A 24,347-nucleotide genomic window follows, 5' to 3' on the forward strand; every position below is an offset into this window, starting at 1 on the left:
CTTGTTTGCCGTAAATAATTGTGACATATTTGAAGAGTACTGGTCAGTTATTTTGTAGAATGTACCTCACTTTGGGTTTGCCTGATGTTTACTCATGATAATCTGAGGTAGTGTGGTGCTGGCAAGATTACCACAGAGGTGACATGCCCTCCGTGGTGCCTGACATCAGGGGGCACATGATGCTGATATTTTTATCTGGTGATTCTGGTGATGTTCACCTTCATCACCTGCTAATGGGGCATCTGCTGGGTAAGTTACAGTGTAATTAACAAATGTCTTGGAAGTGATACTTTGAGACTGTGCTAACACCTTGTTTTTCCTCTAAGTTTTGCCTACTAATTTTATCATCCATTAATGGATCTTGCTGTAACATTGATTATTGGGGTGTTTGCCTGTCTCCCTCTTTCATTAGAGCTAATTTTGCTCAATCAAATGCATACTGGTTGTATCATATAGTCATGATATTTTATGTTAAACTTCTGATGTGGTTTTCTCAGAAGAAAAAGTGGCCTGATAATCTTTGAACAAGCAAGTTTATATCCCTAAATGCCTATGATTATTGTCTGAAAGGAATTTCAAAATTGCATATTATGATTTCATTTTGGTAAAAAAAAAAACTCCACATTATATAGATATGTGTGTATTATGTGTATGTATTTATATGTGTGTATACATATGTATGTATACACACATATATACATATATAACTGAATAGTCTAGAAGAGTCTGGCAAAATGTACACCAAGTTAATGGTAGCTCTTTCCTGATAGTGGGATCGAGGTGATCTTTAGTTTCTTCTTTTTGCTTATCTGTATTTAAATTTCAATAACAAACACATGTTACTGTAGAAAAGACATGTTAATTATTTGAGAGGTAAACCATTGGAAACAGTTTTGGAGCTGAGTTTCCTTCCTGTTTTGATGGTCTGTTACCACACAGGGTCCTTCCTTGCTGTCTTCTTTCCTGTTTATTAGCTCGTAGTTTTCTTTACAAGGCTTATTTGCAGTTGATTTTCCCTGGCCAATATTTCCCACTTCCCAGCATATTTTTGGACTATAACCCACATCAACCAACTAAACTCAAACCAGCTTAGGCTAAGCCCCCAAGCTGAAATGACTGAATGCATTCTGTCATTTTGGTTATTAGCCTTTGGCTGTCTTCCACTAACAGAGATAATGTGACTTTTGAATTAAATAATATCAGCATGGCATTCTTGAAGGTGGAAATAATTAAATATTTTGTTCTCTTATTATTTTTCTTTATTTTCTTTGGTTGAATGAAGAAGTTAGCTGACCTCTTGTCCTTTAACCTTTGTGCCTTTTACTCAGAAGACCTTGTGGTTTGATTTCTCTAGTGATCATTTTGGTGGTAGAGGATATCATCGAGTAGTTGTTTTAAAAATTAATTCAAAGGTAGGCACTGAGGTTTTGTGCATCCCATGTGAACCCCTTCCACTGCTTCCTGGGAGCATTAACCCACCATTTCATTTCAGTGGGACTCTTTCTACAGGCTACTATGTCCATACAATATTCCATAACTTAGAAAAATCACAGGATGTGTCTAAAACTCACAGACCAGGAAAAATACTCTATTTGGACTATTTCAGTTTTTTTTAAGATTTAAGTTTGAATGCCCCTGGCACTTGGGGGCTTGCCACAGACATCATTTCTCTCTATTGTTTTATACTCAGATGCTTCACAAATTTATATTAGCTACTTCATCCCAGTAAGAATTTGGTTTTGCAAGCCCTGATTTACGGTCCCTCAGCTGATGGTTCCTGTCTCTCAGTAGCAGGCATGTTTCTCTTATTAGACTGATCACAGCTCTGTTTTCAAGTTGATGTGGCCTATGAATTAATTTTAGTGAAGGACTATATTAGGTCTTCATCTGGCAACAGAAAACTTGAAATATTGGTGACTTTAAATAAGATAGATACTTATTTTTCTCTCATATAGAGGATGTTGGGAAGCAGCAAGTCCAGGCTGATGTGATGGACTCACGTCCATCAGGATCTAGACTCTTCCTGTATTTCTGCTCTACCTTCCATCCTGGCCTATGGTTTCTAACCTCATAGTCTCTTCATGGTCCAGAATAGCTGCTCAAACTCCAGCCATCACATCCCCATTCTGGAAAGCAGGAAAAAAGAAAGGAGGACAAAAAAAAAAAAAAATCTAATCTCCCAGTGGAATCAGCTTCTTTTTGTCAGCATTTTCACAAATTTCCATGCGACACTTCAATTTATACCTCTCTGGTTAGAACTTGGACATATGGCCATACCATTCTGCACAGGAGACTGGAAAGTAAAGTCTATTCACTGAATAAAGTATATGCCTAAGGAAGAAGGGGAGAATAGATACTGGGAGACAGCTAGTAGCCTCAGCCATGGATTCCTTCCCTAACAGGGACATTGAGGTTGTCTCTTCATGTAGAGGAAGACAAGTCAGAACTCTTTTTCAGTCTTTTTGTTTCTTCAACTCAAAAGTACCTTTCATTGCTGTTGAAATGTTGTTACAATGCTCTTCTTCCCCTTCATAATACAGATGCAGCTGACTAATGCTTTTTCTAGACTGGGCTTTTCCCCCATTCACTGATGACTTTGTGACTGATTCCTTTTCCGTTGGCTCAACATGATGTTGAAACCATTGAAATGTTCAGTTATGACCTTCAGTATTGATTGATTTTGTAAGGGAAACTTCTTTCCTGCTTTCCAGAGTGGGGATGTGATGGCTGGAGTTTGAGCAGCCATTAGCTGGTGTTGAATGGCTTACCCAAGTTTCCTGAGCGCCATCCTGCCCCTCAGCATTCAGGTCACTTTAACTCCCAAATACCTTGACACTCATTCAATTGAAATCAGTTAAGGATTCTTCCCTCAGCCAATAGCTTTTGCTGGTAATTAAAAATAAATAAATAAAGACAATTATTGGTAATTTTTGAATCATTTAAATTTCTACTTCCTTTTGTATTTATGATTTAAAAAATATTTTTTTGAATACATAACACATGGACAAAACAAGTTTCTCTCTCCCCACTCCCTGTTTCCCAGCCACTTGGTTACTTTCTCCAGAGACAAATGGTGTATTGTTTGTACATCCTTATATATCTTGTTATTCTTCCAGTGATAGTCTGTACATATAGCATGCTTTTAGACATTTTCCCTGAAGGCACTGGGGAGCCATGAACACTTTGGTGCCCAAACTGTGCTCTGAGGCACCCAGAGTGCTGCAGTGAACTCACAGGTGTACCTCAGAATACTTTTTTACTCTTCCTGGGAGTACAGTGATGCTTAAACATTGTATGAACAATAAATAGCCTGATGTAGTTTCACTATTGGAGTAACCTATATTCCTTTAAATGACTTCTTCTCTTTGTGAAGCTGTTTTTTTGGTGATTTCTATGGTAGAAGGCAAGTACCTTGTGGAAATTAATGTGTAATGGGAAATAGGGGAGGCAGTGTCCAACCTGATTTAAGGAGAAGTTGCACAGTATCCAACAGGTGCACATATCCCATTAGTAAGGGATCATGGTTTATTAAGAGGAAATAAAACATTTTTTTTCTTTCAATATACGTGTCTTATTTTTCCTGTGGTCACTAAGTTGTTAGAACGTAAATACTTAACTAAGTTGTTTGTACCTAACTACTAAATAAACAGAACCATTAGGCATTTCTTTTGGTTTAGGGCTGTGGTGCAGATTGCTGGGATGCTTAAGGGTGCTGTGAATGGATAAAGTGTGGGTAGCTCTGAGTTAATGTTTTTAGGCTAAAAAAGGACACTATTAGGTTGTCTTTTACAAAGATAACACAATATGAAAGGTAGTGAATTTTGGGAATAAGCAGATACAAAGCTTGCAGCTTTATGAGATGGAAGGAGGGAAGGGGAATGTAAGGAAGTCTGGGATCTTCAAAAAAATACCCCAGGACTCGCAACTTGATTCTGTCTAATCTCATTTTTTTTTACCCTAAAGCTACACATATGTATAGATGTGTGAATAACTGCTCATGCATTTACTTTAAAAAATACTGTATCTTTGGTATGTCATAAAAACAATGTTAAATAGTCTCATTTTTAGTGACATCCTCTCTGTGCCTCCAACTTTCACAAATACGAGTAAATGAGTCAAGTCCTTCAGTGTCAGAAGACTGGCATGTCAAAGAGCTACTGCTAAACCTCAGACAACTTAAATTCCACTTTTTGGCCTAATTCCTGGCATTCACACTTGATGAGCAACAGGTTGGAAGCAGTATTTGTGGAAAGTTCTAGGAATGTGCCTGTTCAGAAAACTAGTCTGTACCTGAAGGTTCAAGTGAACTCTGTTTTCCCATTTCCTTCTAAAACAGGTCACAGAATAGGGTCTGTGCTCAAGGAGCTTTTTATCTGTACCTTCTTGTGAGGGTGAATGTTTGGAACAGCCAGACTACTCGCCTCCAGCACACAAACTAAAGCCATTTGTCAGGCCGGGTGAAGTCTGAGCTGGGCATCGGAGCCCTGGCTTGATTTAAGGATTCTTTCCTCTGTGGTGAGGCTTCGTAGCTTAGGAAGCTGCTTCTTGGAGATGGCTGTGGTCCCAGCCACTTCTTGCAGGGATCTGAGGGGTCACTGAAGTAAAGTTGGTGAAGAGTTTTTTGTTTTTGTTTTTAACTTAGAAATGGAGCCCATCTAGGTATTGCCAGTTAATTGTCACAGTGGAAAGTGGTTGTGGGAGAGGTTGGGGTCCTAGTCCCCTGGGCCCCTAGAGTATGGTTACTCTGTACATTCCTCAACTAGAAGTTTTTGGGCTGGTGAGACTCTAGACACATTTGGAACCTGTGATTTCATACTTAGGGTGTGGGGTCAAGAAACGTTAGATTTGTCCCTTAATATTACCTCTGGTTTATCTCTGCTGACCTTTCCCTGATTTGGTTTAAGATATTTGGGAAGGATCATGGTCCCTTTCTACCTCATTGAATTAAAAATAAAAATAAAAGAAAACTGCAAACCAAGTGTAAAGAAGCCCAACAAAGTTCTGCTTTTTTTGGATGACAATAGTCTTGCTTCTTTTTAAACACATACCAGTTAGCAATTAACAAAACCCCCAAGCCACAGCAGTTCTTTTGATGCTCTTGACTTGTTCTGGGCCTTAGCACATTGGGGTTTTTAACTTCCTGGTCTCCTTTCATAGACACTCACTGGGGCTGTGGTGTGCGCTGGGCACTGTGCAGGGGCTGGGGAGGGGTACGGCAGGTGCGTAAGGCCTGTTCCTGCTCTTACGGTTTAGTCTAGAAGTGTTTCAAGCTCAGAGCTTCTGCACACTCAAATCACGCAGAACGTCCCCATGATACCATGGTCTTCCGCACACCTGCTCCAGGACTACTCTGGAGTTGGGGCAGTCAGTGGGGAGGGAAGGCGTTTTGGATCCTGTGGGTTGTTTGGGGTGTAGAGAAGGTGGTGATGGTGGTGGTGGCAGCTGCTCTGTGGAGCCCCTGCTACCTGCCAGGTCCGGTCAGGTGCCTTAACACCTTACCTCCACAATCTTGTGGGCAAGATGATATCCACAGCTTACTCATGAGGAAGATGAACGTGCCCGGGGTGACAAAGCTAGTAAATGTCAGAGGGGGTTTTTTTTGGACTTAGTTTGTCCTTGTTTTTGATTAGATAATATTTGGATTAGCATTAAATGACTGTTTTCTGTGGAAAAGAGACACTTTGATAATATATGAGCTGAATCTGTACACAGAAACAAAAGAGTTGCTTTGGTTACTTAAAATTGTTATAGACAATATAAAGAAGAAAAATTTAAGAAGGGAGAGAAGTTCACCCACTCATTATTTTCATTTGTTCAGATTTCCTTTCAGTTCTTGTCCATGACTGTAACTTATGCAAAGTTGTCTTTACAGTGATGATGAATTTTGTATTTTTAACATTGATATAGCAGAAACATTTCTATATTTCTACATAGTCTAAATAAATATCAGTTAAATACTATTCTGTTGAGTTGAACACCATTCTCATTGAATATTTAGGTTCTCATTTTTTTATTATAAGTATAGGAGCACTCAAATTTATAACATAGAATGCCAGATTTTTATAACAGAATTTTACAACATATAGAATATCTACATAACAAACAGAATAAAATAAAATTTATTAACATAGGCATTTATAAAATATAATAAATATTTACAAAATATAGCCTCTTACAACTATCTAAAGATGTTTCTTTATTTTGGCATTTCTGATATTATTTAGAATCTCTTAATGTTTACACTGAGACTGCATTTAGCTGTATATCATTTTCTATTAAAACTGCCCTCCCTTTGAGAATTCAAGAGCAGAGTTGTATACAAAGAGATATTAGGTTTTGGTTGGAGGCAAACAACCAGGTAATAACAGGTAGTCATGGGGTCATCTAGATCATTTGTTTCTCAGTGGGCTGCTTTGTCTAGTAAAGTTAACTTTCTCCTAACTGTTGAGCCTGTGTTTGTGTACCTGTTTATGGGTGGTGTGAGTGGAATATGGCTCAGTAGCTCTTTGTCACCATAGTTCCAAACATCTAAATATACAAACATGATCTGAGGTGCTGGCATCCATGTGAACACAAGGCTGAAATGTCCATGTAAATATTGTGACAAAATGTTGCCTTGAGCCTTCACCTAACCTTTACCAGAGATTAGCCAAGCAAAGAGGCCCTGACTTGGTAGATAACGGGAGGGACGTACTCATTTTTCTTACCGAAAATTCTCCACAGCCTGAGAACAGTGAGACTACTTACATTATGGGGTTCCCCCTCTGGTTTACTAGGCAATATCCCAGCAACTCTTAGAGGGGAAGGGAGAGAGTGAAATTGAGATTCTATTTTTAAGTAATAGCTATCATTTATTGGCTGCCTATTATGTGCTAGGTCTCTTGTCTACAATTCCTTATGTAAGCCCTGTATAAACTGTGTGAGTTAAGTGCTATTATCTCCATTCTGCAAAGAGGAAACTAAGGCTTGTAGAACTTGTTACTTGTCCAAAGTTACATTAACTGAGCCAGAATCGAACCTTGGTTTATCTATTCTCAAACCCATGTACTTTCTTCTGTTATTACACTATTGTGAAAAATATTCCAACCCATTCTTGTGAATTCAGGAGCTGGATACCCAACAAATCATAATTAACAATCCGTTCCTTTAAAAATCGTTGAGAATGGAATATCTAGCATGTATGTCTATTTTAATTGTAAAGCTGAATGATATGACCCAGTCTTATAACCTGTCCTTTATAAGTAAGTACTTATAATTTAGGAGAGATGGAAAGGCCTTTTGCTTCTGGTTTGGGGCAAGAGGTGGTCGTGGCAGAGGAGGGAAGTGTGAAAGTCACACCCGTGGCTGCTGTCCCTGTGGATTTCTGGCTTCCCAGTGAGTGCTGCCTTGGTGTGGAATGTCTTTTCTTCACTTCTTGTTCTTTGTTTTTGTTTTCTCCTCAGATCTAGATACTGATGACGATTTAAATAGCGACGATTATGAATATGAAGATGAAGCCAAACTTGTTATATTCCCAGACCACTATGAGATAGCACTACCCAATATTGAGGAGTTACCAGCCCTGGTCAGTGAGTGTGCACGGCTGCTAGCTAGGTGCGCGTGGCTCTCTGTGTCAGGTGTGTGTGCGTGTGCGGTGTGCGTGCACTCCAGGGGTGGGGAAAGTGGTGAGACAAGAGGAGAAGAGTGAGCATGAGCACGAACATACCGCTTCTTCTCTGTGAAAGGGTCTTGCTGGGTTCCATTCCAATAGCTCTGGGCTGAGTGGCCTCTATTGCCTGTTGCTCCTGGGGCTTTTGGGGCTTCGCCGCTCATGTGCTGGCCTCCTCCCCTTGGGCTGGCTTCTTGCTGCCCGTGACTCGCAGTCTGGAGCTTAGATTTTCACACTGTTCCCCTGGATGTGCCAGACTACTGGAGAGGGGCTGCCTTCTAATCAGAGCAGTGATGATGTTTTTTATCTTCTTCATGTTGGCCTTCCACGTAAGATTTTGTTTGAGAAAAATAAGGCTTCCACTGTTGCAACAACAGCCTCACAATTATAAAAATAACCAAATGTTTACAAATCACTGGTCTCCAGGAGCTTGGGGGTGATGTGAACACACTTTTTAGTTTTGTTCCTCAAGAGGACTAGACTGCTTTCTAGATTTTAGGATTTAGCTCTAATGGTGAGGTTTTCTACTCTTCCTTTCCTATTTTTGTGGAGGGCTTTCATCTTCCTGAACAACTTAAAGCCAGGAGTGGTGGCAACGGTGTGGAGAAAGCCAGGCTCTGTTTAACTTTGATCCCGTAAGTGCACACGGACATCCTGCAAGGACCCTCATTATTTTTCCTATTCTTTCCTCATCTGTATTGTCTGCTCCATTCCATCCATCTTTCCTTTGTTTTCTTCTCTTTCTTTTCCTCTTTCCTACCCCATGCACACCCTGACTTTTCAAGGCCTGGCCACAGATAGCAACTGGGTAGGGGTCAGTTGAGTTAAGACACCTAGTTCGTTTTTTCCCTCCTCCAACTCAGCCAGAACCAAAGCCAAATCTTTAGGTCCCAGAATCTTCTGGACATTGTGTGATTTTGTATCTATAGCCACTGGTTCACTTGCTTCTGCCAAGAGTGGGTTTTTGTGCTTGGGGTTCCCATGTCATTAACGACCAGCTTTCCACCATTCAGCCTCTCTGGCCCCTGATCTACTTTATACCTAAATATCAGACCATAGAAATGAAAATTTTGTGTATTTAGCTATTGTAGCTTATTCCTCTAATTATTAGATGTAGCATATCCTTTTTAGGGCTAAGTGCACCATGTTTAGCAGAGCATACAGAATTAAATTACCTCTGCTTTCTCCAATTCCCTGTGTTGACTCAGGTGGCTGTTACCAAGGATAAAATATGTGACTGGACAGAATAGTCTTACCTCCACCCATTACCTGAAATTATATACCAAAGCTTAGATCTCTGTGATACTGAGAGTTCTTACTGCTCTTGTTTAATATAACTCTTATGTCTACTGTCAGAAAAGAAGTAAAGAAGCACATTGCGGATAAATATGAAGTGATTTTCTCTCATTCACTTATGAAGAAAAAGTCTTTATGTGAAAAAAGTTAAGAAAAGAGCCATTAAGTATTTTAAATTATTCCTATATTCAGCACATAATTCAGAGTGTGAATACCTTTAAGAGTGAAGTGTCATAGAAATCTGAATCCAGCAATATTATTTTAATTATTAATACAGAGTCCTTTCGCATGAAGAAATACTTGAAGACTTAAAAAAAAGGAGAGAGATTATTTGCAAGGTTGGGTGAGGAGCTTGAAGGAAAGGCCTGGATTTTTCTGTTGGTAACTAATTGGATTTATTGATTTAACAGGTGCTAGTTATATGTTCTCATGCTTTTGCTACATATTTTGGTGTTTGATAATTCTCTCTTTAAGCTTTTAAATAACAAAAAATACTGAGCTAAAAATCATCCAACCAGGTGCCTATTCCTTCATATCTTGAGCTTCTCAGCCCAGAAAAAAGCTCAGTTGCAGCTAGAACTCTGCAGACTCTACAAGGAGGTTAAGCTGCCTCTTAGTGATGCAGAGTTCACAGCGACAGCACTGCAAGCTCAGGAGGGACCTCACAGCCTGAAACCGAGGAGCTTGGGCCCTGGTAGATGCTGCACTTGGAAATGCTTAGCAACCAGCTCCCTGGGGGAGAAGCCTTGCTTTGTAGTGATTGCTGATTTCCGCAGTGCACACAGTCCTGACCATGGCTGATTTCAGCCTGGCAACATAATGTCACTGAATGCAATGCTGGAAAGAGATGCTCAGTAACACACCATTATATGGAATTGTCACCGTTTACATAAGACATCAATAAACTCAAGAACGCATAGGTAATAGTAAGATATAGTAGACATGTAGGAAGTGAAGAGTTTTGAATATTTGTTACTTAGTTGAATATTTGTTACTTAAAAAATGTATTTTATTTAATTTTAAATTTATGTAATTTAACTTTTTATTGATGTCTGTATTTAACAACCATTTTGCGTAATTTCTTAGAATTTAACAATCAGTTCTGTGAACCAGTTTGAGTCAGTTCCTGAACACTACTGAACTTGAGGCCTGTGGAGACTTGGGAAGGATCCAGGACTAGTACCAAGGTCTCTTGCTTCACTCCAGATAATAAATCCAGGGAAAGATAACTCACAGTATAATTATAAGGTAATGGATCCTGATCTTCAGCCCTGATTCATAAAAAGGGCCTCTACATGATTTTAGATGATATCCTGAAAACATTGATCAGTGTCCCAGAAGAGTAAGGAAATTATGTTTAGTATCACCAGATGTATATTTTTAAAAAAGGGAGAATATTATGTCCAAATTTTGGTCAGAATCATTGTGCACTGTAAACCGGAACACTTAAAAGAGATCTAATAGGGTGGAGAAGACTCAGAGGAGGATGAGAAAGCGGTTAAGGTAGTCAGTGAAACAACAAGGAGGTTCTAAGTAACCGGCCAGACTAAGAAGGTCGGGTGCATAGCCGGAAGTGCTAAGGCAGCATGGCTCGAATCATAAAATCGGGAAGGGCTTGTGGTGAACTCATGGGGCATTTCTGGAAGAGAGTGGGAGATGAATTTTGATAATTGAAAGGAAAGGCTAATTATGTAACAATGCTATGGTGAGAGATGAATGGGAATATATCTTTTAAAAGATTTAAATATGTTTATGAATACCTGATCTGGAATAGCAAATAAGCTTTTTTGAGGACAGGGATTTCTTTTTCATTCCTGACCATGCCTAGTCCAGTGCCATTGATTGGTAGTGTTCAGTATGACCCTGGAGAGTTCTAAACTGGAGAAGGAGAGGATCTAATATTCATAGCAGATCACTCTGGCTGCTGTGTGGAGAAAAGGAGATTGTAAGGAGGCTGGTGCAGCCATCTGGATGAGCCCTTGGTGGTGGCTGGGACTAGGGTGGGTGTGACCGGAATAGAGAAGAGGTAGGTCCCAAATAGATTTTGCGTGTGGAACTGATAGAGGTTGCTCCCGGGTTGGGTGAGGGTGGGGTGGCAGCTGAGAGAACTTCCTCCGTTGTCTCTTAATCAGTTCTAGGCTCACTCTTCAGTGCTACCCAGGGGAAAACACTCTGCATGAAGTTCAGCTAATTGTGCAGGATGTTAGTGATGTAGAATACAAATTTTTGTTTAAACATTTTATAAACAATTCAGTGGTTTTTGTTATATTTAGAGTTGGGCATCCATCACCACTATCTCATTCTAGGATATTTTTATTACCCCATAGTCATTGCCTCTCAGCCTACCCCCAACCCCACCACCCCCCTCCCCCCCTCCACACACGTCCTCAGCCTCTTGCTATCACTAATCTGCCTTATGCCTGTATGCATTTGCCTGCTCTGGACATTTCATGCAAAGGGAATCATACAATAGACATGGTTCTTTGGGGCTGGCCCTTTTTCACTTAGCATATATTTAAGAATCATCCATGTTGTAGCATGTATTAGTACTCCATTCCTTCTTATTGCTGAATAACATTCCGTATGGACATACGACATTTTATTTATCCATTTATTGTTAATGGGTATTTGGGTTATTTCCACATTTTGGCTATTATAAGTAATGCTTCTATGAAAGTTTGTGTATGAGTTTTGTGTGAACACATGTATTTTCCTTTATCTTGGGTATATCCTTAGGAGTGGAATTTCTGGATCATAGGGTAACTGTTTAACCATTGGAGGAGCTGCCAAACTGTTTTCCAAAGTGACAGCACTGTTTTACATTCCCATTAGAGTACGTTTCAAAGACAAGTAGAAAATGCTTATAGCATTAAGCAAATAGCAAATGTGGTGTTAGACATATGTCCAGGATCATTTTGGTTTGGGAGAAAGCAGAGAATCTGCCATCCCCTTCCTCTCTGGTCAGTTGATGCCAAACTGGACATTACAGATTTGCTCCTGATGCAGACTGACCTGGCACAGAGACACCTAGGCATGTCCCCCTCCAGGGTCACATTTGCACCAGATAAAGAAGTGGAGCCGTGCTGCTTGCATTCCATTCAGGTGCCCTTGACCGCATGCTGTTGTGTGATGAGTTAAGGATATTGGATATCTGGGTGTATAATTTGTTAGGGGAAAATACACCACTTGGGTAAACCCTAAGCATGCCTGTAGTTAATTTCCCCTTATAAATTGTTCACGTTATACTTTTCACTCTGCTTGTTAAGAGGTAGGAATTGTTAAATCTAACTTGTGCACTTGGGTTTGCAAAACTGGATTTGGTTCCTTGCTATCTTGTGTCATTGTCAGTACTGCAAACTACAAGCCAGGGACAAAACCTACCTCGATCCGGGAAGAACATTCTGGAGTCAGGTTACTAGGCTCTTGATCTTGTGGTTACTGCTGTTTGAATTTTCTTGGATTAAGCTGTATTTATTAATAAACTTTTAAATTTATTTCCTGGAAGTTGTTATCCTCTTAAACTGTTTTTAAGTGTTACATCTGCGTTTGTCTTACAGGTAACAATTGCTTGTGATGCAGTTCTCAGCTCAAAATCCCCATACAGGAAGCAGGACCCAGACACATGGGAAAATGAATTGCCAGTATCCAAATATGCCAATAACCTTACCCAGTTGGACAATGGAGTCAGAATTCCTCCAAGGTGAGCATCAGGTAGTGAAACAGAACTTCACTGGCTAAAGCAATACTTACTTGTCTACCCTGCTCTGAATTAGTAGTTATGTGTTTTCTTATCAGATGCTTTTAATTAAAATAACCTCAAAATCCTCTCTAAAATTACCTGTAACTTTGTAGTAGATGCTGAACTTGGCCAGCCCATACCCTTGAGCTCATCCCACCCCAAGGCTTCTGGTTGGAAGTCCTTGCAGATCTTTGCTTGAGGGCTTCCTCTGCCTGCCGAAGCCATGTAGGATGGTCAGAAATGCCACGGAGTTAATGCTCCCGGCTTGTTTGCTGGAACCGTCTCAACCAGGGATGCAGAGTTGATGGATGAGTACCCGGACCTTTACCGCTCAGATGGGATAACTGCCTGTGGGAGAGCCCGGCTGCACTGAGCCCTCGTTGCCCACAGTGGCCACCTGCTTGCTGACCAAGCCTGTACTGGCTTCCCCGCTCCTCCAGTGTCAGTTCTCAAGGGTGCTTCCTGGGATCATCTCCCAGATAAGCCATTCACATTCAGATCTTTGTCTCAGAGTCTGCTTCTGGGGGAGCCCAACCGATGACAGCCTTTGGTCGCCACATGTTTGGCTGGCCTGCTCTTGGGCTACATTAGCACTTCCCGTTTGGTGCTGGAGTGTCGGCAGTGGCACGTGCTAGAGGGAACGGGCAGATGGATGGGCAGTGTGTCCAGACTGTGCTGCATCCCATTCCGTGTGGTCTCAGGGAAGGCTCAGTACTTCTGGGCCTCAGTTTCTCCTTTTGGCAATGGATATGGAAATACTGATTAGAATTAAATGACAAAACTTCTGTTAAAGGTATCTTGATTATACATGACATTTAACCTTCCTTTCTACTGGATTTAGATTTGCCGTGTTGTAGGGTTTTGTTTGAACTAGTATTACCAGGTGTAGTTAATGCTTTAGAACTGTAGATGTTTATGCACATAGAATCGTTAATGTTTTACGCTTATTCAAGCTTCACTGTCCCTCATGTAGGAATTTTAAGGAAATAATCTCCCTGCTTACCTCAGGTTCTGTCAGTTTTCTGAAGTAAAAAAGGCCATTGTGGAGGAGCTAGGAGGAGCTGCTCCCCCTCTGGGAGGCAGGCAGGGTACTGAGTGGTCCTGCTGCTCTGGGAGGGTGGCTTTCATGTTTTGAGGGGAGAAATGGGAAGCACCAGTCCTGTCACTCCATCGACTGTTTCCTGTGACTCCCAGCCTGAGACACTCGGGTTTCTCATGTATGAGTTTTCTGATCAGACCGTGTACGCCAGCTGTACTAACTACTCCTCGATGGCTCTCCAGTGGTTGGAAGTGTGCCAGGTGTGACCTGCGGGAGAACCTCTGGTTGAATCTGACCGATGGCTCTGTGATGTGTGGGAAGTGGTTCTCTGACAGCTCCGGGGGCAACGGGCATGCGCTGGAGCACCACAGAGACATGGGCTACCCTCTGGCTGTGAAGCTGGGAACCATCACGCCCGACGGGGCAGGTGAGTGCGCCTCCACAGGCTCCGGGAACTCGGGGTGGCTCCCTCCTAGGCTGGACCAGTGCCTCAATCCCTAGGGCTGGAGAGTGTAGGCTCTTACTCAGACAGCCCAGGTTTGAATCCCGGTTTTGCCTCTTATTAGCTGCAAGGTTCTGGGCAAGTTTTGAAATTCTCTAGGCTTCACGTTTCTCATCTTGAGGATAATCATGGTATCTCTCTCATAGATTTATTAGTGTGCATAAAGCATTTAGCCCAGTGCACCCAGTAAGGCGTTAATCAGCTAGATGCTATTGTTACTATCTATTGTTTATCTGTTGACTAAGAGGACAGAAGTGGGAACCAGGACTTGAGAAGGGAATGTGCATAATCCAATCCACCGCTCAAATAGTAGGGGTGGCTCTGGACTCATTCCTGGGATTACTATCATCTCAGGAACAAATGGATTCATTATGGAGAAGATGAGTTTTACAGGGTACTGTGTGTTCTGAGTGCCTGATACCAGCTGGCAGGGATGGTGATCCTGTGCAGACAAGGATTCGGATTGCTTCCTATTTGGACTGTCAGCTTCAGAATTGGTTCTCTTTCTTTATATCAGTTGTTTGAAGGCAGAGCTATGTCTTACTCACCTTTGGGTTCCATACAGAATCTTAGTAGGCACAAATACTTTTGTTAAATCAACCATTTGGTATAAAAATATTTAAATAATTAGATACTACTTAAGTTTATGCTAATAATGAAGGCAAGGGTTAATTCTTTTCCCTATGAGTCTTTAATTTTCCACAGTCCTTTATTCTAGTGTGAAACTTACTTTCAAACTACGATTTAGAGTACACCTGAAGTTTCTTTCCTTTCAGCTTGAGGAGGGAAAGTTTTGTGTTTGTCACTTGATTATACAAGAAACAGATGTTCAGTGTAACACATTTAGACAACAGAGAAAAGCTGAGAGAGATAAATAAAATTCACTAGTAACACCACCTCCTAATAGACAAATCACTTCTAATAATTTGGGTATTTCATTTTAGTCTTCTTTCTTTTTTAAGGTCTTGAGCAGTTCTTATACAAATACCCACCCCAACATTTTTATAGAAACTCAATCACATTGTATAAAATTTTGTTCTTTTTTTCCTCTACTTAACATTAAATTATATATTTACCTTATCACTAAATATTCTTCATTATTCCATGATAGTTCCATAAATCATTTCACTGTTTCCCTTATAAGTTAGTTGTTACATTTTTTTGCTATTCTGATGAACATCTTGTACATTTACAAATCTTTGGGGATTTGTCTAATGATTTTTTTAGGATTAATTCCTACAAACAAGGGTTGAACCTTTTAAATTTTCAATTGTCGAGTTTCTCTTTAAACCGCTGTTTGTAGTAATTTACAACCCCACCAGCAGTGTATGAGAATACTCATTTCAACAAATCTTTGACAACTTTGGGTATTCAAAATTTTAAAAAACCTTTGGTAATCTGGTATCTTGCTTAAATTTGCTTTACTAGTAAAATGGAACATTTTTCATTCCATTTAGTTCTTTTTGTGAATTTCTTAGGCTAACTTTCTAGTAAGTCTATATATAGGTGTTTTTCTTATTGGTTTTTAAAAACTCTTTAGCTATTAAGACTATTAACCCATTATCTGCCATAGTTAAGTTTTGGTTGTTTGTTTTGTAGAGGAGAGAGAACTTTTAAGGTTTTATTTATCATATAATTGAGAGTATTTGAATAAATGCTCCTGTTTCAATCATAGAAAGCAGAGAACATTGGTGACAATAGTACATACACCCTGAGAGGAAAGTTTTTGAATTGATTTAGCTGAAATAATATTTACTTTTTGAAAAAAGATCAGGTTTTGATTCCTGCTTATCTTGCACATAGTTGGTTTTAACACAAATGATGATTTTTAGTCTAATTATAATTTCTTATTCATTTATGGGATACATCAATTCTACATTAGTTTCTTTTAAGCCTATTTAATAATTGCTAGGTATAACTTATTGTTTATTTAAATGCCAAAATAAGTAAATGAAAACATGTGTAAAGTTTCCTAAAATATCTGATGAGGAGCCTTGTGGATGTTTAGGCCTGGGAGGGTGGGGTTTCTTCTGTCTGGGGGTGGGGTGGCCACCTCTTGGTGAAGGTACACCTGCTGGTGGGCGGGGGGGGGTGTCTGAGCTTTCTGAGGCTAATTCATCTCGGGAGTGACAAAGTCTCAAAGTCAGGTTGTGTGTGTTTTAGTTTATAATGAGGACCACACCTGCCTGTAAGTGGGGTGTTTATGCCTGCTTGACCAGTACATTCCTTCCCTGTGGAAAGCTGAATTATATTTAGAATATTGCTTAGTGAACATGGAATCTGAGCAGGTTGTGGATCAAATATTTAATGGCAGTGTGAGTCTATCATCCTGGTTTCCTTCTCCCCAGTAAGGATATACATGTTCAGTGAGAAGCTCCTTCTCATCCTGAGGTCTCAGCTTTGAATCAGTTCTTCCTGGAAGCCTTGGTCCCCCAGACTGGGGCACTGAGGTGGTGTGGGTAATAAAAATGGGTGGCATATCAAATACCACTCTGGGTCCCATAGGCACAGCAACAAACAAACGAATAAATAGCTCTCCATGCAGACAGATGAATTAAAAGCTCCTCTGTGTAGGGACACATTGGTTTGGCAGAACAAGGATGAGGTTCTTGGTGGGAAGGGAGTGAGGAGGGACGGAGTCAGGAGAGGGTGTTTTGTTCTTCCCCTGTGGAGACGAGTTGCCCTAAGAAGCCTTAGGGCCTTGGTGACTGCAGGAGAGCTTTCTGGAGATGCCTGCGGCCGCTGTGAAATCGCCTGGCCCACTGGCCCGGCAACAGCTCCTCACATCTCACTGTGGTCTTTCCTCTTTGGTCATCTTTACTCTTGACCTGGACATAAGCTCCCTTGAGCTTCTCACAGCCCAAGAGCTCAGGATCAAGGCACTGACACTTCATTTTAGCTTGGACGTGACTTGTGCTCCTGTGTGCTTCTGGAGCACCTCGTGTGGCTCCATCATAGCACTTTGCACAAGGTCCTGTAGCTCTTTAATGGTGGTCCCCTCGGGCAGCAGGTCCCCAGCACCACTTTTGTTGTGTGCTATTACATCTCCAGCGTCGCCCCTCACTCACGCACAGTAGGTGCTCAGCAGGTATTTTTGGAGTAAACAGATGGAGGAAGATACACCAAAAAATTTGCTCCTTTAGTTTGCATTTTTTCTTTTTTTCACTCATTTTTTTCTATTTCATTGATATCTTTTTACTCTTACTTGTTTTCCTTTTCTGACTACAGTCTGGGTTTTGTCTGGCCTGGGAGTTAGATTCTGTAAAGTGATGGAGATGGTATGTGCCCCTGACCTCATTCATTTTGTGTTTCGCTTTCTAGATTAACTGCTGAGCATTCTCTGGTATTCTTTCCTCTTCGTGAAGGAAGGTCTATAGGCATGCAAATACAAACTCAAGGGGGGAGACAGAGTTAGGGCTGGTGGATCAACACTTACTGTGGAGAGAACCTCTTGTCCTCTTTTCCTCTCTGGTTTGGGGTTTGACCAAGAGTTCTGGTTTTCTCTCCACTTGCACCATGAGAACAGAGCAGTGAAGCCAGCTTCCCTGGTTTCATTTTTCTTTCTAAACACAAGAGCTTGCTGAGGTACATATTTACTTCTCTCTCCTCTCTGCTTTCCTACGTGGGAATCTGAGGGCAGAATTTGGACTTCTGCAATTTCTGGGGTTTAGGAAGAGAACCTAAAGTCCTTTGATTAAAACTGAACCGAGAAGGTGTCTTTTAAGGTTCTCTATACCAAACAAGTGTTTCTTCTAAGATTATTTGAAATAGTAAAGTTTAAACTTATGAGAGCAGAGACATTGCCTGTCTTATTTATGCCCTCAGGATCTGTATGTATTTGGTGTTCAGTATTTGTTGAATACAGTGAATGAAAATGAGGGAGTTCATCTGTCTGCATGAACAAGGATGTTCAGCGGTACACTAGTTCTAATAGCATAGCATGCCATGGAATCATTTTAATCTTTGGGAATTACTTATAAAACATTTTTTTCTACCAAAATGTAATAAATTTGGAAAAATAGAGAAGCAAAAAAGCCAAAAAAGAAATCTTTCCATTCAGAGAGAAGAAATTATTACCGTCTTGATGTAATTCCTTATAGAGTCTCAGTCTTGGTCTTAGTCTCCATTTTTGTTCTCTTTTTCTGTAGTTAATTTTAGAACTTCTTGCATGTACTGTTTTCTAACATGCTTATCACACCAATGGATTATGTATGTTCTAACACTTTTCCTTTAACTTCTATTCCCCTTTGTGGATCTCTCCATGCTCTCTGTGGTTTAATTTGTCATTTACCTCGAAATGAAACAATGACTGGTTTCCTTCTAAAGTGAATGTAGTTACTCATGTGATTGCTCATGAAATGCTGTTTGGACTACTCCTGGGAGCACCTCTGCAGGCTTCCGAAATGTGCTTCTTGGCCCCAAGTTTTTAAGTCAAGTTAGGGGTGGAGGAGTTAGTAATTCTCAGGCAATGCTTATTTGCTCCAGTTGTTTCTGAGCTAAGACTTGACTTTGCTAAGCTGAAGTTGGAGATAAAGTGAATTTCCCAATGAAAAACAAGCCAGGCTTTTCAGCCCCTGAGTCCACTTCAAAATTTTTTTCTATGACTACATGTCATTTGCAATTTCTTGCTGATTGCCAAGTTTAAATATCACAGTTCATTTTTAGGTTTCTTGTATGTTACTCACTAAACTGTTCTTGTCATTGGGATAAGAAATAATTACTGTGTCTGAACAAGTCATGTAAAATCTTTGGAGCAGCTAATGACTAGAAGTAGGAAATGTTAATTTTTTAATGTGGAGTGAGCCCAACAGGTAAAGAATTTGAGAATGCTATGTGATTTTTCACTTATTTCAAAATCCTAGGCTACTGCCAATGGTGCAGTTCTAGCAATTTTATTATTTTCTGATAAAGCTTAAGTAATCAGAGGCATAAAGTCTTCAAAACGATCTCACTAGTTAGTGATGACTAAAGTTAAAGTGCTTAGGGAATGAATATCAGTTTCACCTTCCAGCCAGTATTTGAGTGGTATTTTTCTGTTGTCATAGATGAAAAATACTGTTGATATATATGTTTCAAGTTGTCAGTTCACAGATTTTTGTGGATATTTTTAGTATTTAAACTTTTTGGAAAGATTTCTTAATTTGGCTGGGGATTTTGTCTTCTGTTTTTGCCTTTGAGAGCATTGAATTAAACTGAAAAGAGAATTATGAATGAATGTTTTGACCTATAAGTTAAAATGTCTGTACAGTGTTTATAATCTATTGATAATAGAAAGACTGACTTCCTTTGGTGGCATTGAGTCTCCACATACCTGGGTTTCAGTCAGAGGGTCCCCATAGTTCCTGCATATTACTTTTTTTTTTTCCTGGTAATGTTCCAAAGAGCAGGGAACTCCCTTGGGGTGGTCTTTTTTTACTGTCCTAAAGAACGATATCTTTGTATCTGTTTTTCCTTGCCATAGATTTTGTTTTTCAACTTTAGGGTTGAAAATATTGTGGTTTTTGACTCTCTGTTCCTGTTGAGGGCCTAGGATTGTGCTTGACCAAGTCTGTTGGTCTCCAGAGAGATCTAAGGAAATAGTGTGGTGCAGAGGAAAACGGTCTGGGCAGAGTCAGAAAACCTGGGTTCAGGGCCACCTGTGGGGTTTGAGCAAATGATTTAACTTTTATGAGTTTCTTTTCCTCATCTGCAAAATGGGCCTTAAGATGTCTGTTCCCTTTCCCACATTGCACTGCTGTGTGAGGACAGATAAGGCAGTGGTTTGGATTGCTTTTGAAAACTTGAAGCAGTGCTTTTCAAACTCTGCTGTGCACCTTGGGATCTCATTTAAATGTAGATTCTCATTTAGTGGTTTCAGGTCACAAATTCTGCATTTCTAACAGTGCTGCTGCTTTGAGTCCATACACCACACTTGAGAAGTCAGGTTCTGTGTAAAGAATTCAGTTGTCGGGTGGGATATTAGGATCTTTAGGAGAGAAGCTGCCCACGTCAGCACAGAGCTTCCCCATACTAGTGCACCCCAAGTGGTTTACAAAGATGCCAATCCCTTAGGCCCCAGGGCACAGTGGCAGGGCCTGGGTGGCCAGAGCTCCTGAGTTACCCTGCGTGCCAAAAGCATCATCATTTTGGGTGTGCTGTGGTGAGCACATGGGAGCACATTTGGGAAATACTGCCTAGTCTTCACAAGTCCCTCACCAGCTCTGTGAGGTGTGGACACTGAAGCAGGAAAGCAGTAATGAGGGGACAGGTGGCAGGTAGCAGGTGGTGAGCTGGTTGGTCTGAGACTATAGAGGGTTTCACGTGCGGAATTTTGTTTTGTCCTGGACGTAACACCCCTGTCCAGCCATTCAGCTGCCCCTGAGGGTCAGTGTGCCGTCTCTGTTCACTCTGAGGCTGTCCCTGCCACAGGCAGGTGCCGTCACCCTCTCCTCACTTCCTCCTCAACTTACACTGGATTTGGTTAGAAAATCAAGTGTTAGGCATTTATGTTTGTCTAATTTAAATTATTTTAACTTTAGGCACTGCTCTTTTGTTTCAGAAAACCTTTATAAATTACTTTTTGAAATATTGAAAGAATTGACATATGGGTGTTTTAAAAAATGTCTGTTTATTATGTTTATTATTTATCATCTGACTTTTTCCCAGTTGAGTGTAACTCACGTGAGGTTTCTGTTGGTTTTGCTCATTGATATATTCTGAGCCTGGTGCATAGTAGGGGCACAATAAATATGTGTTGAAAATTGAGTGACTTGATTACAGATCTTAGTGCTTATTTTCTCTTCACCCTCTAGATGTTTATTCTTTCCAAGAAGAGGAACCTGTTTTGGATCCTCATTTGGCCAAGCACTTAGCACATTTTGGAATTGATATGCTTCACATGCATGGGGTGAGAAGGTCTACTTTTGTCTCTATTCCCACCCCAAGGGGAGGGCACCGCTTGGTTTTTTTAATGTATAAATACTATGACACGAGTCTTCATTTATAGATTTTAGATTTTAATGTTTTCATTTACTTTTTGAATTTAATTAATTTGCATTTTCTTTTGGTTACCAGCTTGCATTTTTTTATGTTACAATAAAAATGGCCTCTCATCAAGTACCATTTTGTTTTAGAGTTTTACGAGTCATATTTCTGTCTCCTTTGATGGAGAGTAGCATGAATCACTCTTTGTTCATTAAAGTGAGAAGGTGCAGGAAGATGACCTTTTAAATTATCTGTGACCGTCGCTTTAATTAATTTCAGGAAGGGAAGCAGAACTCCTCCGGGATGGAAAGAATAAGCCAATATACTGTTGATGAAAAATTCTGCTTCATTTAGTACTGCATTTTCAAGCTTATATCTTGACTATGTATTATTCGTCCCTGAGAGGAGACAGTTAAATGTGCGGGCTTTGTTTCAGCCCTTTCCTCCCAGCCCAGGCCCTCTCCCTCTTGTGCTCTCCTTTTGTCTGTCTCCTTTTTCTCACACATCGCCTTTTAATGTTTTCTCTGCTCTTCTTTCTTAGTTAATTTTTTTTATTGAGGTATCATTGATATACAGTCTTATGAAGGTTTCACATGAGCAACATTGTGGTTTCAACATTCGCCCATATTATCAAGTCCCCCCGCCACCCCACTGCACTGTCCATCAGCGTAGTAGATGCTACACTACCACACTACTTGTCTTCCCTGCACTATACCGCCTTCCCCGTGACCCCCCTACATTATGTGTGCTAATCATAATGCCCCTTAGTCCCTTTCTCCCTCCCTCCCCACTACCTTCCACCCCCTTCTCTTTGGTAACCGCTAGTGCCTTATTCCCGTCTGTGAGTCTGCTGCTGCTTTGTTCCTTCAGTTTTGTTTTGTTGTTACACTCCACAAATGAGTGAACTCATCTGGTACTTGTCTTTCTCTGCCTGGCTTAGCTCACTATCTCTGCTCTTCCTTAAACCCCCCTTCTATGTCAGAGCCCTTTGGCCGCATGGCTTTATGACACCACCTGCCTTGCCCTCTTGTTTGCTGTGTTGTGTTGTATCTTCCCCTTGAAATTACTCTATGTGCCACTTTTTTAAAATTCTGATTTGCCTTTTTTCCTCTTCTAACCTCTTTTCCCCTTGGTCTCTCTCTCTCTTTTTAAAATTTACTTTTATTTTTTAATTTTAAAAATCTTTTAAGTGTGAGTTTTTGTGGGAAGATGTACATGACAAAATTTACCATTTTTTAAGTGCACAGTTCTGTGGCATTAAGTACATTTACGTTGTTTGTAACCACCACCATCTCAGTCTCAATTGGGTTGTTGATTTCACTGTTGTTGGCAAAGAAAAAGGCAGAAACGTCCATTGCTGTTAGAAATAATTCATGGGACATGATCTCTGAATGATAATCTCAGCTAATGTTGTTTTTCTTTAATTCACTTTGCCCCAGACAGAGAACGGGCTCCGGGACAATGACATCAAGCCAAGGGTGAGTGAGTGGGAGGTGATCCAGGAGACAGGAACAAAGCTGAAGCCCATGTATGGCCCTGGGTACACGGGTCTCAAGAACCTGGGCAACAGCTGCTACCTCAGTTCTGTCATGCAGGCCATCTTCAGCATCCCAGAATTCCAGAGAGCGTAAGTCCCCCTGCAGACCTGGGCACACAGCTCTGTCCTCTGTCCCTTCTGTGTCTACTCCAGTCACTATGCGCTGGGTCATCCATCCTCATCAGCCGCAGGGCATTTCACCACATCGCCGTGGTGTGACTTCTTGCACTGAAGCTGGGTGAGAACGCTTGTCAAATGTTATGGGAATCACGTGAGGTGCAGAGAGCTTAGTAACTGAAAAGACTCCTACAGGGCTTGTCATATTAATAATGGCTTCCATTTTTAGACCATTGATCACCCTCTGTGCCAAGGAAATATTAATCATTAATTTTCACAGCAAAGCCTTCCTTCCTATGGAGGTGCTAGGAGGGATTCAATGGTCAATGTCGCCCTCCTGGTGAGTGGAGTTTCGGAGAGGATTTAGACATTTCATTTTTTTGCTACTCAAAGTGGTTCACAGTGGAGCTGCTCCTCAGTCTGCAATAAGTCTGGAAATTGAGAGTAAGCACTGGAAAGTTTTTGTAGCAGTTTGATATTGCCATGTTTTATAAGTAGCATTTCATGTCTCTAATATTTTATTTCAATGTACTTCTTAAAGGTATCATCTATATGAGTTTAAGTAAACAAAAAAGCTGGCCCTTCACCGCAGATAACTGGGGGGCACTGATTCAGGCCGCTTCCTGACTGTGCATGTCCATGGCTGCCTTCTTCCTCCCACCCTGAGGGCACCTTAGCTGTGTCTGTGGCCATTTTCTTTCATAGGAGAGGGAGCCACAGAGACTGGGAGCTGTGGCTGGTGCACTCATGGGCAGCCACTGCCTGCATTTAGAAAATAATCTCTAGTGTTTTCCAGAGTGGGTAGGTTTCCACCTTGGTTCAAATACGGAAGAGGACACACATGTGCTAAGACAGGTGAACGGGCAGACAGCATGCTAGTACAGGACAGTTTATGTGGAGTTAAATATTAGTCGCTTTAATGGTGGCTAATAAAAAGTAGATCAAACACCCTTTTTCTTCCCTCTCTTGGTACCTGAAGATTTACCCCTTCTCACTGTTTTCTGGCTTTGGAAATTTATGGTCAACTTTCCATTTTTTTTTCATCTAGCCAATGAAGAGTGACTTCTGCTCTCATCAGCAGTGTACTGGGTGGGTGGGTAGGGGGTCAGTGGTAAACAGAAGGGGATCATGCTTCGCCTTACTTGTAGACACAGACAGTCAATAAATAATCTGTAAGAACAGCTGCATGGTTTATAAACATGGTAAGTCCCATGAAGAAAAAAGGTAGGAGGTGGTCATGGAATATCTCTTTGAAGAAAGGACACACAGAGGTACACATACTTGACTGATTTGCAGTGGGGGCAGAGGGTTTGGACAGAAAGAAGAGTATGTTTGAAGCTCTGAGGTGGGAAAAGCTTTCCAAAGGTATGCGTCATGCATTATTTTATTTTTATGAATTTTACCCAATCTCATATTTGTATTGTAATATGATTGGAGAACAGTGTAGCTTCATTGTACATGTCTCATGCTCTAAGATTTTTTTTTTAAATTTCAGCTGAACGTCCT

General features: G+C 40.7%; 1 protein-coding gene across 4 annotated transcripts in view; it reads left to right on the plus strand.

Moving 5' to 3' along the window:
- Nucleotides 1-24,347, plus strand: part of USP13 (ubiquitin specific peptidase 13) — a 107,836-nt gene that overhangs the window by 36,117 nt on the left and 47,372 nt on the right. For all 4 annotated transcript variants that reach the window (XM_036926751.2, XM_036926750.2, XM_057500221.1 and 1 more), the window contains exons 4-8: nt 7,443-7,564; nt 12,502-12,644; nt 13,965-14,149; nt 21,016-21,110; nt 22,627-22,814. In XM_036926751.2, the coding sequence (XP_036782646.2) occupies nt 7,443-7,564; nt 12,502-12,644; nt 13,965-14,149; nt 21,016-21,110; nt 22,627-22,814 (733 nt within the window). The remainder of the gene's footprint in view (nt 1-7,442; nt 7,565-12,501; nt 12,645-13,964; nt 14,150-21,015; nt 21,111-22,626; nt 22,815-24,347) is intronic.

The sequence above is a fragment of the Manis pentadactyla genome, chromosome 1 (genome assembly GCF_030020395.1).
Source record: "Manis pentadactyla isolate mManPen7 chromosome 1, mManPen7.hap1, whole genome shotgun sequence".
Taxonomy (NCBI): Eukaryota; Metazoa; Chordata; class Mammalia; order Pholidota; family Manidae; genus Manis; species Manis pentadactyla.